Source organism: Lathamus discolor, chromosome 19 (assembly GCF_037157495.1).
Source record: "Lathamus discolor isolate bLatDis1 chromosome 19, bLatDis1.hap1, whole genome shotgun sequence".
NCBI classification, from domain to species: Eukaryota; Metazoa; Chordata; class Aves; order Psittaciformes; family Psittacidae; genus Lathamus; species Lathamus discolor.
Window position 1 is genome coordinate 927991 of NC_088902.1, and position 11807 is coordinate 939797.

The 11807-nt window shown below is 59.1% G+C and overlaps 1 protein-coding gene across 1 annotated transcript; it reads right to left on the bottom strand.

Annotated features, from left to right (window-relative positions):
• Positions 1-1687: 1687 nt before the first annotated feature.
• On the bottom strand, positions 1688-5038 carry CTSE (cathepsin E). The gene is made up of 8 exons (XM_065698190.1): positions 4957-5038; positions 4209-4326; positions 3382-3500; positions 3093-3292; positions 2473-2595; positions 2241-2382; positions 2049-2147; positions 1688-1908 (listed from the first exon to the last, which is right to left on the bottom strand). The coding sequence occupies exons 1-8, from the start codon at positions 5023-5025 to the stop codon at positions 1744-1746; spliced, it is 1035 nt and encodes a 344-aa protein (XP_065554262.1). The 5' UTR covers positions 5026-5038; the 3' UTR covers positions 1688-1743.
• Between the last annotated feature and the right edge of the window lie 6769 nt (positions 5039-11807).

Below are 11807 nucleotides of genomic sequence, written 5' to 3' on the forward strand. Positions count from 1 at the left end.
GTTCACAAGAAAAGGGATTTCCCCAAAGCTCTGCTCTTGTCATTGCTCCTGGTGTGAGCGGCACCTGGATGGGGGCAGCGGGAGCAGTGGTGGAGAGGAGGTGATGGCCAAGACCCTGCTCAGCAGCTCCTGCAACCACAGCTCCAATCCTGCCCTGGTGCTTCACCAAGTCAGCGCTTCCGAGGAGCAAGAGCGTGGGGTTTGTGCCCTGTGACTATGAGGAAGGCCTCGCAGCTGGGGGATGATGAGCGTGGGCTGGAGACTGCCACATCCTGAGGACAGGCTCATGTGGATGGGGAGGGAACGGGCTGTTCCCTGAGGCTTGCAGGGCCATGACAGTGAGGGAAGGGGAAGAAAGCAAAAGGCATCGGAAGGACTAAACTTCCCTATGGATTTTCAGCCACCTCTGCAGTAGGAGATGGGTTGCTCCCTATTGGGATGCTCAGTATTTGCTGGAGCAGCATCCCCTGAGCATCTGTCTTGTGGGTGTAGGGATGCAGAAGATGCCCCAGACCTGCCAAGGTGACTCTGGATGTTCTGGGACCCCAACGGCATTGAGCAGCTCCAGTCGAGGCCTGGAGGCACTGGGTGGTCCTTGCCATGCTCAGGGAGCTGGATGCTCCTTTGCTGCCTACAGCTGCGGTGATGGACTGGTGCCCAGCAGCACCTTGGTGTGCTAAGAGTTAAGCTCCAAGAGGGAGAGGAGACCTTTGTCCAGCAGCCCCAGCACCTTATCTTCCAGTGCTGCCTGGGGAGCGCGCAGCTGGGGTGAAGCCGATAGAGGAACCGGTTTCAGAAGCCATACGCTGGTCAGTGGCACAATCGATACCCTGAGTAAGGCAGAGATTTCCTCCTATTGAAAACCGCAGCGTTTACAACCAGATCTCGATTTCCAGCACTCTCAGACCCAGCCCTAAAGCCTGCTCCGCTCTGGGGGAAGATGCAGCAGCCCCAAAGCCAGGAAGGGGACCCCAACACCTCATCCTCAACTGCAGACGCTGCAGGGCCTGGATTCAGTGTTGGCTCTGGAGGCACAGATAAAAATAACCCTGCTCTGTGCTTCCCTTTCTCGCTGCCTTCTGCGTGTGCCTCGGGATGCATCACCCATGAGCTGTGACTGCTTCTGCTTTCTCCTGCATCCCTTGCACTGGCAGCAGGTCACAGCAGCCCCCCCCGACACCCAGGCCCCCATTCCCTCCATAACCCCTCAAAGCCTCCCCACAACCCCCTAACCCACCCCTATGGCAGAGCCGTGCGGCTGCTTTTCCATCTCCGGCTCCAAGCACCCACAACCACGTTGTCTTTGTGAGTTCCCCGAAGGATCGGAGCAGAATTCACTGGAAATCACCGGTTGTTCCTGCAGGTTTGCGGCTCAGAAACAGCCCCAGGGCCTCTCCAGGCTCCCCATCACCTTCCCCTTTCTGCTCTACCTGGGCAAAGTGTCCTCATCTGCCCATGTGGAAATCCCAGCCAAGGTCTGACCTTTCTGCTCCCATCCTGCCCAGCACAACACGAGCACGGCAGGGTTTGGTTTATGGAAGCTTTTATTGGCAAGTGCTTAAAACCCCCTCCGAGAGAAGCCGCAAAGCAGATCACAGCGATGCTGAAGGCATCCTCAGTGTGCAAGGAACCTCTGCTGCGCTCTCCAGCTGCAGCCCCCGGTGCCTTCATCACCTCCAGGCTCACCGATAGCCCCAGCCCTGCTGAGGCTCCGCTCCGGTCCTGCCCCAGGGATGCTCAGCCTCAGGGGACAGCGGGTGCCAGCCCCACTCGGTTGTTTCCACGGTCGAAGACGGAGTAAAACTGGCGGATGAAGACATCACCCAGAATCCAGAGGGGCCCGGCGGGAGGGGGGATGTCCATGCCCTGGAAGCCGCTGGTGCAGAAAGCCATTCCATCGCTGTATTCCTGGAAGGAGAAGAGTAAAACTGGACACGCACCCGCATGGAAACACATGGGAATGGGGACTGCGAGTCCCATGCATGGAGCATGGAGCTCGTCACCCACCGGCACACTGGGACCTGGGGGTGCTGGAGCCGCAGCCGTACCATGAGGGTGTAGGCCTGGGCGCTGAGCGTGTAGGGCAGCCCATTGATGGTGAAGGTCACATCCGGCATCACGCTGAGGCTGCTGCACTCCACAGCGTACTGCAAAACCGCCGCAGCTCAGCGCTGCTGCCCCATAGCGCAAGGGGGGGTCTAAGGGCTTTGCCCCGCTCCGCTCCCCACCACCGCCCTCACCTCGCCATCCACAGGAGTGGCACCGATGGAGCTTTGCAAATCCTTTATATCCTTGGTGGGACCCGTGATGAGCGACGTGCCCGTGTCCACGATGGCCTGGCACCCGCTGGTGCAGAAGGTCACTGCCCCCCCGAGCTGAATGCTGGGGGAGGAGGAAGGAGAGAAGGAGCAGGAAGGACTCATCCTGCTCCTGTGCCCCAGCCCAGCCCTCCCCTCCCTGCCCCGCACTCACTTGTCCAGCTGGATCTGCCAGTACCCTTGCTGGGTGACCGGCACCCAGTTGAGGGTCCCCGTGAAGCGGGAAGGGTCGAAGCCACCAAAGAGCAGTTCCCCTCCCAGGGATGATTCCGGGTTCCTGGAAGGAGGCGGAGGAGGGGAAATGAGGGATTTCCTCCCTTTTACTTTGCACACCTCATCCTGAAGAGGTGCCTTTGCATCCACTTGCTTCCCACAAATGCTTTGGGGCATTCCCTTTATCCCTGCAGCCCGCGATGCTCAGCATGGGACCAAAACAGGGCAGATTCAGGTCGGATCTAAGGCAGAAGCTCTTCCCCGTGAGGGTGCTGAGGCGCTGGCACAGGGTGCCCAGAGAAGCTGTGGCTGCCCCATCCCTGGCAGTGCTCAAGGCCAGGTTGGACACAGGGGCTCGGAGCAAGCTGCTCCAGTGGAAGGGGTCCCTGCCCGTGGAACTGGATGAGTTTTAAGGTCCCTTCCACCCAACCCATCCCGTGACTCCTCACTGAAAACCCCTTCACTCTCCCAGTGACCCATTTTGCTTCCAGCAGCCCCTCCTGTGCCCCAAAAGCAGCTCCCGAGTCTCAGCCGCATCCCGGAGCAAAGCCGGCTCCGTACGCGCTCAGGTAGACGGAGAACATGGGCAGCTCCACCAGGTTCTGAGCCATCATGTTGTCAAAGACGGGGATGACGCCCCCCACGGCCAGCGAGGGATAGGCCAGCCCCAGGATCCCATCGAACGCAGCATCCACGAAGGCTTTCCCCGGCTCGCTGACGCTCTCTGCGAACTGCTGGTTGCTCACGGTGAGGCCCTCGACCTGCGGGGAGGAGGAGCGGCGGTGATGCTGAGCCTATGGGCAAGCCCCGGGGACGTTGTGCAGAGCAGGAGGAAGCAAAGGTGACTCACGCCCACTCGGTCGGATCCGATGACCCCCGTCAAGCTGCCGGTGCCGTACTGGATGGAGAAGGGCGTCCCCACCGCCTGGTACGTGCTGGATTGTGACGGCTGGAACCTGGCGTGCTCGGCTGGGGAAGGGACAGGAGCCGTCAGCGGGAATGCCGTGTGTCTGCACTGTGCCAGCGCCCGCCGCCCTGCCCGTGGCCAGTGCAGGGACCAGATGCGGAGCAGAGTTTTCTCCCTCTGGAGTGTAAAGGGAGTCACAGTTGCAAGCGTTGGACCAGGGCTCTGCTCAGACACAGTTCAGCATTTGGGGGCATCGCACATGGTAGGAGGATGGCCCAGAGCTGGGCTAAATCTGAACTTGGCACCGTTCGAGGCCAGGTTGGACACAGGGGCTTGGAGCAAGCTGCTCCAGTGGAAGGGGTCCCTGCCCGTGGTTGGAGCTGGAGGAGCTTTAAGGTCCCTTCCAACCCAAACCATTCTATGGGTCTAGGATGCTCCGATCAGCGCTCTCTGTGCCTGCCTTGTCCCTGCCTCCGGCCCCTCGCTCGCAAGCTGCATTGTGTGCTATCATCTTTGCTTGTTTGTTTAAAGGCTCTCCCAGCAGAATGGCCCAACGAGCACGTCCCGTATCTCCAGGCTGATGGTGCTGGGTCCCGGTGCTGTGATTTGCCACCTGCGCCTGAGCAAACAACCCCGGGTCTGCGTTATCTGTGTGTGCCTTGGAGAGCTGGGCTGGGTGGGGAGGTCCCCCAAGATCCCTGTGTGCTGCTGACCCCGTGCCCTCGCTGGGGCCACCCTGGGGCCAGGCTGCTCGGGGAGCCCCTACTCACCGCAGGCTTTGCTGACGCAGTAGACAGAAGGCACCCAGAGGTTGGAGGAGCCGGTGTCAAAGACCACGGTGAAGTTCTGGGGGGGGGTCCCGATGGAGATCTGCCCAAAGTACTCCATCTAGCACAGAGCGCAGCGCAAAGCTCCGTCAGCCATTGGCACGCCGGCAAGGGGGAGCCTGTGCTGGGATGGCTGGAGGGGATGGATGGGTTCGGTGTGGGGCATGGCTGGCACCAGGGCACTGCCTGGTCTGTCACAGGCACACGGTGCCAGGTGAAGTAAAGGAGACAAATACTTCAGGGACAACGAGGCAGGATGCTTGGTGCAGGGGCCGTCACCTTCCTTCCACCTCCCAAGGGAACCCTCATCACCGGGATGCAGAGAGTGGCAGGGGCTGTGGGGCCAGGACCTTCCTGCTGCTGGTGAATGGGATGGGCCTGAAGTGGTCCTTTGTGATGGGGTGCACTCTGATGCACGCGATGTGTGTTAGCTATGGAGGATCTCTCTCCTTGCTGTGTGCCTGTGGGCTCGGGGGGTGCACAGGCAGCTCTCGCCATGAATGTGCTCCCTTGTCCCTTGTCATCGCCACATTCCAAGGCACAAAGGCGCAGGCAGGAGCATGTCAGGACACTGCCTGCAGCGTGCTCCGTGAGCAGGAGGGAGCGTGGGGGGAAGCCCTCGGGCATTGGGGACCCCCCCTTGCACACTAACGTGGGTTTGGGGCTCAGCCCCCCAGCGCTCGGTGCTCACATCCAGGTAGTTGATGAGGGGCTCGTTGGTGTCCATGAAGGCGGCGCAGTCCTCGCTGTACTGCACCATGTCCAGCCTGTGCGCTTTCCAGAAGTGGGAGAGCTGCCCACGCTCCCGCAGCAGCTTCCGCAGGGAGCGGTGCCGCTTCAGCGTCACCCTGCGGGGGCAACGGTCCTGGTCACCCACCCCGGTCCCTGTGCCTGCCCTGAGGGTCCCAGCACCGCCGGGATGCGGGTCCAGCGTCCCCCACCGCGATGCTTCCTAACAGTGCGCTGCAGGGATTTGATCTGCTTTAGGAGGCAGCAAATTGAGGGCAAAGCTGGCAGGAGAGCTCAACCGTTGCTGGCCTGCTCGCAGCCATAGCATGGCCAGGAGCTCAATGTGGCTGATGGGGAAGGACCTTCAGGCTGGGAGAGGGGACGAGGACCAAGGGGAATTCATGCTGGTGTTTTCTGCAATGCTTGCACAGGCCTCATCCTACAGACCTCATCCTACAGACCTCGTCCTGCAGCCACTGCTGCTGCTGGGTCTGCTCAGGGGGATGGAGACGGCCATGGAGCCGCTGGACTGATGGGAGCAGAGCACCAAAGCACCGCGCGGTCCCCGCATGGGTGTCCGTGCTGGGGGACCTCGTCCATCCCTGCCACGCAGAGCCCCTCCGAGAGCTCAGGCGCACGCCGGGGACCCCCCCTTACCTTTTCAAGCTGGTGGCCAGGGCGAGGCAGAGCACGGCGAGCAGGAGGAGGTGCCTCATCTCAGCGGGTTGGCAGCAGCGCCGGGCTCTGCGGCAGCACCGCGGTGTTGCTCTTATACCAACATCACACCCTGGCCTCGGCGCGCGGCGATAACGCCCCTCTGCGAGTCAACACCGGGCTCTGGCAGCGGCAATGAATCACTGGCCACGGCCCAGGCGAGGCAGAGCGGGCGCTCCGGGGTCAAGTTTGCTTTAGTGGGCGAGGGGCTGGTGGTGGAGGAGCAGGGCAGCCTATGGGGACGTGTGGGATGGACCAGGATGGGGTCCGCATCCCGGCACCGGCGCCTCACCCTTCGCCGTCCCTCAGCCCAGCTGAGCTGGTGGGATGCTTCTGGGGAGTGCTCCCCCCTTTCCTTTGCCCTGCCCATGGCCGTACCAATGCCCCACATCCCAGCATAGAATCCCAGACTGGTTTGTGTTGGAAGTGTGTTATCCGTTTCCCTTATAAGACGCAGTTGAATGGGCCAGCCTCCCTTCTTGTCCTCATCACGTATTCATGGAAGGGATTGAAAACCAAACCCTTCCTAAAACAAAAGCCATTGCAGGTGCTAAGATCAGCTGAAAGCAGCAAGTGGATTGTCACAGACATGGTTTATAAGCCAAAAATCCTGTAAGCAAATCCAGCCTGAAGGGTTGCTGGGCTTCGGAGATAAACGCAAGTGGGAGCTATAGGACAGACAAGCCGAGTACTTGAAGCAAAATGGTTTATTTAGTGGAAAACCCCCCAAATTGGATCATGGTAATCTGCAGACTGGGGACAGTTGAGTCAGCGCTAAATTATGGAGATGAAAGAAAGAGGCAAGAAGAAGTTTAGAAGGAGCAAATCTGTTTTAATCTGGATTTAGCTCTTTTAAAAGTGATTTTGAACCCCAGACTCTTAGAGGTAAATCTGTGAATAGTCCTGGGCTGCTCCCAGGCAGCAGCAGCGCTAAAGTGTATTTAAGGGGGTGTCATAAAGGGGAGGCTGAGCTGAGCTCTTAGGCACAAGCTCTTCCCTGTGAGGGTGCTGAGGCACTGGCACAAGGTGCCCAGAGAAGCTGTGGCTGCCCCATCCCTGGCAGTGCTCAAGGCCAGGTTGGACACAGGGGCTTGGAGCAAGCTGCTCCAGTGGAAGGGGTCCCTGCCCGTGGCAGGGACTGGAGGCGGAGGAGCTTTAAGGCCCCTCCAACCCAACCCACTCCATGGTTCCATGATTCTATGGTACCCCTCCAGCTCCACACGCGTGCCCTTGCATACGCTAGCAGTAGGCTATGAAATAGGTTGTGCCCCGTGTGTGGGCAACGCGCCCCTCACCGCTTGGGCGCACGGCGCTGTGCTCATCCCAAGGGCGCTCCTCTCAGTTCGAACTGTGCTGCCTCTGCTCTTTTTTCACATTTCCTTTAGCTCAGCCCCTTCCAGGATCAGCTCCGAGTGACTCAGATCGCGCCCGAGCCGCGCTTCGTGGCAGCCCTGTCTGCTCTCTCATCACATGCTTCTTCCACTTCCTGATCTCTTTATCCATCGCTGAAGAGCCGGCCCCCGCAGCAGCAGCGCTCCCTTTCCAATACAAACTGCAAACAGGCTTCATGCCAGCGTCCACCTGTGGCACCGGGGCTGTGGGTGAAGCAGGAGGGACTGGGATGGAGGTGAGGGATGATGTGGTCCCCATGAGGCAGAGACTGACCCATGGTGGGGACCTATCAGGGGACCCCAACTGAAGATGCAGCTCCTGGGGGTGAACCCACCACGAGGGGTACGTTGTGCTGCTCTCCTGGCCCTTGGGAAGTGCAGAGGGATTAATCCAGATGCTGGGAAGTTCTGTGATTGCTGCGGCAGCGTGGTGGTGATGGAGGTGTTCAAGAACCAGCGTGCACCCCATGGGTCAGGAACCCCTCAGTAAGGGGGGTCCCTTGCTTCTTGGTCCTCTCCTGCCAAGGGAAGAAGTGCAGGAGAGGCCAAGCTGCTGCAGGGCATCACCAGCACCAGAACAGCATTGGATGTGAGAGCTGCAAAATCAGTTCCAATGGAGCAGTGGCCCAGTGCTCCCCAGATCTGCTGTGAACCCATGATACTGGGTCTGCTGCTCACATCCCACTGTTACAGAGCGATGCTGCAAGTTTCTGCCTACCACAGAACATTCCCAGAAAGCAGAAAACTGGGCATGTGGAGGCCCTTTCAATGCCAGCGGATGCCCCTTGCTGCCAGGCTCTGGGACCTTGTCCCTTATGACTTACAGGGTTTCACCCCTATAGAAGACTTCTACATAGAAGCACCCAGAGCAGTTTCTGCGTGGGTCTCTGCCCTCGGGACCACTTTGCTCCCATGGAGTACAACTGCCTTAAGCACCAAGCTGCTGGAGGATGGAGCAAGAGGGAGAAGTGCCCATGGGGATGGAGCATCCCAGCCCCAGAGCAGAAGTGGCCGCAGAACAGCAGAGAAACACCCAAATGTATTTAAATGAGGCAGTTGAAGCGTCATGGAACCTCGTGTGGGCTCGTTCCTGCCATCGCCATGGGGGGAGAGCGAGACCGCATCCGGCACCGCTGAGCGCGGCTGCAGCACCGGAGCCCTGCTTGGCCACCCAAAACCCTCCCCAAGCATCCCTAACGCCAGCTCCCCCCCAGTGCTGCAGGGAAGGGAAGGTGTGGGAAGCTCTTTCCCCCCAGGTAAAGCACTGCTGGATACGGATGCCACCGCTCGCAGTGCCTCACTGAGCAGAGGGGCTGTGCGTCAGGATGGGAGCTGGGTTTGGTGCCTGCATCCAAGGGATGGTTGCAGGCACGTGTCACCGAGCCTGAGCTTTAGCCTTAACCTGGGCCAGCAAGGCCTGACTGGAATGGGATTAGAATAACCTGAGGCATTCCCATGGCTTGGCTTACCTTTAGATGGAGCGTGGACATCTGGAACTCGCTCCTCGGTACCCAAGCTTTGATCGCAACAGGGCATCATGCTTGAGAACGGGTTAACGTGCTGGGGGCTGCAGGGAGGGAGGCTCGCAGCAGGTTACCTGAGGCAGCAAACAAGTGCCTGCGCTGCCAGCATCTCCCGAGCTGTTATCTGCAAACCAGACACTTCAATATGCTTGTGCGTATCATCGCTTCCATCTCCTCATAGCCCATCTCAGCAAAGAAGCTGCTGCCACTGATAGCTGGATTTGGGTCTTCTTTTGCAATTTCCTTTTGAGCAGCTCGCCTCTCAGATTGCTATCTGCTGCAGCAGCATCTCCGGCCCCACCATAGGCAGTGAGCCAGTTCAGACTGACAGGTTGAGCAGGATAGCTGGGGACAGTTCAACGAGGGAGGGGGGAAATTCCAGCCAGAAGCAGGCTTTCAGCTTGGCACTTCCCAAGCTCTTTGGGGAAGTGGAATTTCCCAGGAGCTCGGTGAGGTTTGGATTCGTTACCGTTAGAAATGCAAAGGAAACGAAGGAATCTGGTCCAGAGGATGGATAATCCTTTGCTCTAATTATCAATGCATCTATCAGGCTATGAACCGTGTTATTACAGCTCCTTTAATCGTCGTATCAAAGCTTTAGCTGAAGACTCCTCCCTGTGTAAACCATTTAGAACCAGTAAGTCTATAGGCACTGAGGGAAGATTTAAAGTGCTTTTTTGCTCACAAAATGAACACATTCAATTCCTTTATTAGAACTCTTTGTCCTTATGCCCTCAAGTGCCAAGGCAAGGGGCCCACTTCAGGCCTATGCCCCTGGACTCCAACAGGATTTAAGCACTCACCAAGTGAGTGCTTAAGCACCATTTAAGCACCATTAAATCCAAGGTGTCTCCAATGCTCCTGACCTTTCTGGCTGGATCTTGACCAGTGCAAGAGCCTGACACCGAACCTGTGGCCTCCTTTTGGTTACTTTCTTCTACGGCGGGGTTATTTTTTCTATTACAGATGTGATATTTTAATGGATTAAAACCCCCAGAAACGTGCGAGAGGATTAAAGTGAGAAGAATCCATTCCCATCACAGTCACCTTCAGCGCCGTGATGGAGCCCAGAGCCTCCAGTCCCGGATCAAGGCAGCGCCGTCTGAAACCATCGAGCTCAACGATACCGGCAGGGGCAGCCTGCGGCTGTGCAAGGGCTGCCTATGGGGAGGGCTCCGGCAGCCAGAGCCTGGCGCAGGGGCAGGCTGGGTGCCGCTGATCACATCTGCAGTGCCGCACCACCGCGTCCCAGCGGCCTTGGCTTGACGTGGAGCAGCATGGAGCGCAACGGGGCCGTCTCGGCTGGTTGCCATCGGGGGTAGCTGCCTCTGCCTGTGCCCCCAGAGCCCCCAAGCACTTGGCTGGGTGTCACATCCAGCGCCGGCAGGATGAGCACTTGTGAGTGGTAAGTGCAGCACCCGGGGTGGGGGGGGGAACTGCGGGCCGGGAGGGGAGCGCTGCGATGGAGGGGTCAATGGGGTGCTGGGGCTGCCCCATCCCCGGCAGTGCTCAAGGCCAGGTTGGACACAGGGGCTTGGAGCAGCTTTGGCTGCGGGATGCTGCGCCCTTCTCTAAGACGGGCACCCAACACTGAAGCGCAGGCAGCACCAGGCATCTTTGAAACCGAAGCCCCAGACTTTTGAGCACATTGCCTTAAAGGCGGAAACTGTAGGGGCAAAGCATGGTCTAAACCATGCTTTGAAGCAAAGGCAGCCACCAGCACCCGAAAGGTTTAAAGTAATCGAGTTTAAAGTAATCGCTTGGACAAACTGTTTTCCTCTTGTTCAGGAAGGTGTCGGCTGCCATCTCAGCTGTGACCCTGGTCCTACACGCTCTCCTCTTGCTGACACTTTACATCATGCTCAGCAGGAAGATAGGTAATTCACTGGCTTGTAAACTTTACCCGGTTTTACCCGTTCTGTTCCTCATTCCTGCTCGCAAGCCTCCAGTTCAGCGACTGGAAATCATTTGCCCCAAGCACAACCAAGTCCTTGCTCTGGGTCTGGTTCTTGCTCCTGCTTCAGGGAGTGACTGGTGATGCTGTGCAGTGTGTGCAGGAGCCGGACCCCCACCCCAGGGACCCTCTGGAGCCCCGGCTGGGCCAAGCACCAGGGTGGGACAGGAAGAGGGCAGCACCGCGGCGCTGTGCCAGCCTGGTGCGGGCAGAGTCACCCAGGGGGTTGCATCCTGTTACAGCTCTTTGAAAACCGTTTTATTGCTGTTGTTAGTGAAGGGGTGGGAAATCGCCATCAGAACCCACCTGCCATGCGTTGGTGCAGCTGAAGCTGCCGTTTCCAGCAGGGCTGGAGCTCGATGCTAACTCCCCTCTTGGTTCCAGCCAGCTGCTCCTGCAGCAAACCGGAGAGCAGCAGCCCCATGGAGCAGCCCCAGCAGCCTCCGGCCCCTGCAGTGGGAGGGGAAGGGCTGCAGAGACCAGGCTATGAGGGTAAGGGGGTCCTGCAGGTCCTGGAACAGGAGGGTGCTGAGGCGCTGGCACAGGGTGCCCAGAGAAGCTGTGGCTGCCCCATCCCTGGCAGTGCTCAAGGCCAGGTTGGACACAGGGGCTTGGAGCAAGCTGCTCCAGTGGAAGGGGTCCCTGCCCGTGGCAGGGGTTGGAGCTGGAGGAGCTTTAAGGTCCCTTCCAATCCGAACCATTCCATGATTCTGTGAACACAAGTGGAAGTTACTGTGTCTGTGCACTGCACTGTAAGGCCCTCACCGGCTGCCCTTGGGGACAAGAGGGAGCGAGGGGTCAGAGCAGCACAATTCCAGTTCCCTCCTGCCTGCTCTGGTCTTTCCCAGCCCAGTTCCAGCGGTCACAGGGATGAAGGGGGGGGCTCACACTGATGCTCTTTGGGTTTTCACGTCCACTCCCGAGCGCGTTTGCTTCCTCTCCCTGGTTATTTGCTGCCTTTGCCCCAAGGAGCGATGGGGCTCGTGACGTTTCCTGTTCTCCAGGGAGCAGCGACACATCCTCAGAGACCTCGGAGGACTCGGCCAGCAGCCGCTCCTGCCCACAGGTACGGCCACGGGCAGGGGCCTTTGCCATAAACCGCAACAGCAGAGGAGCTGGTGCCAGCTTCAGGCCCACAGAGGGGGCAAATGCATTGAACCTCATTGCACCAAGGGCATTGAGGCTGCATCCAGCATTCCCCCTCCCCAGGAGCCAGGCTGGTCCCTGGGCA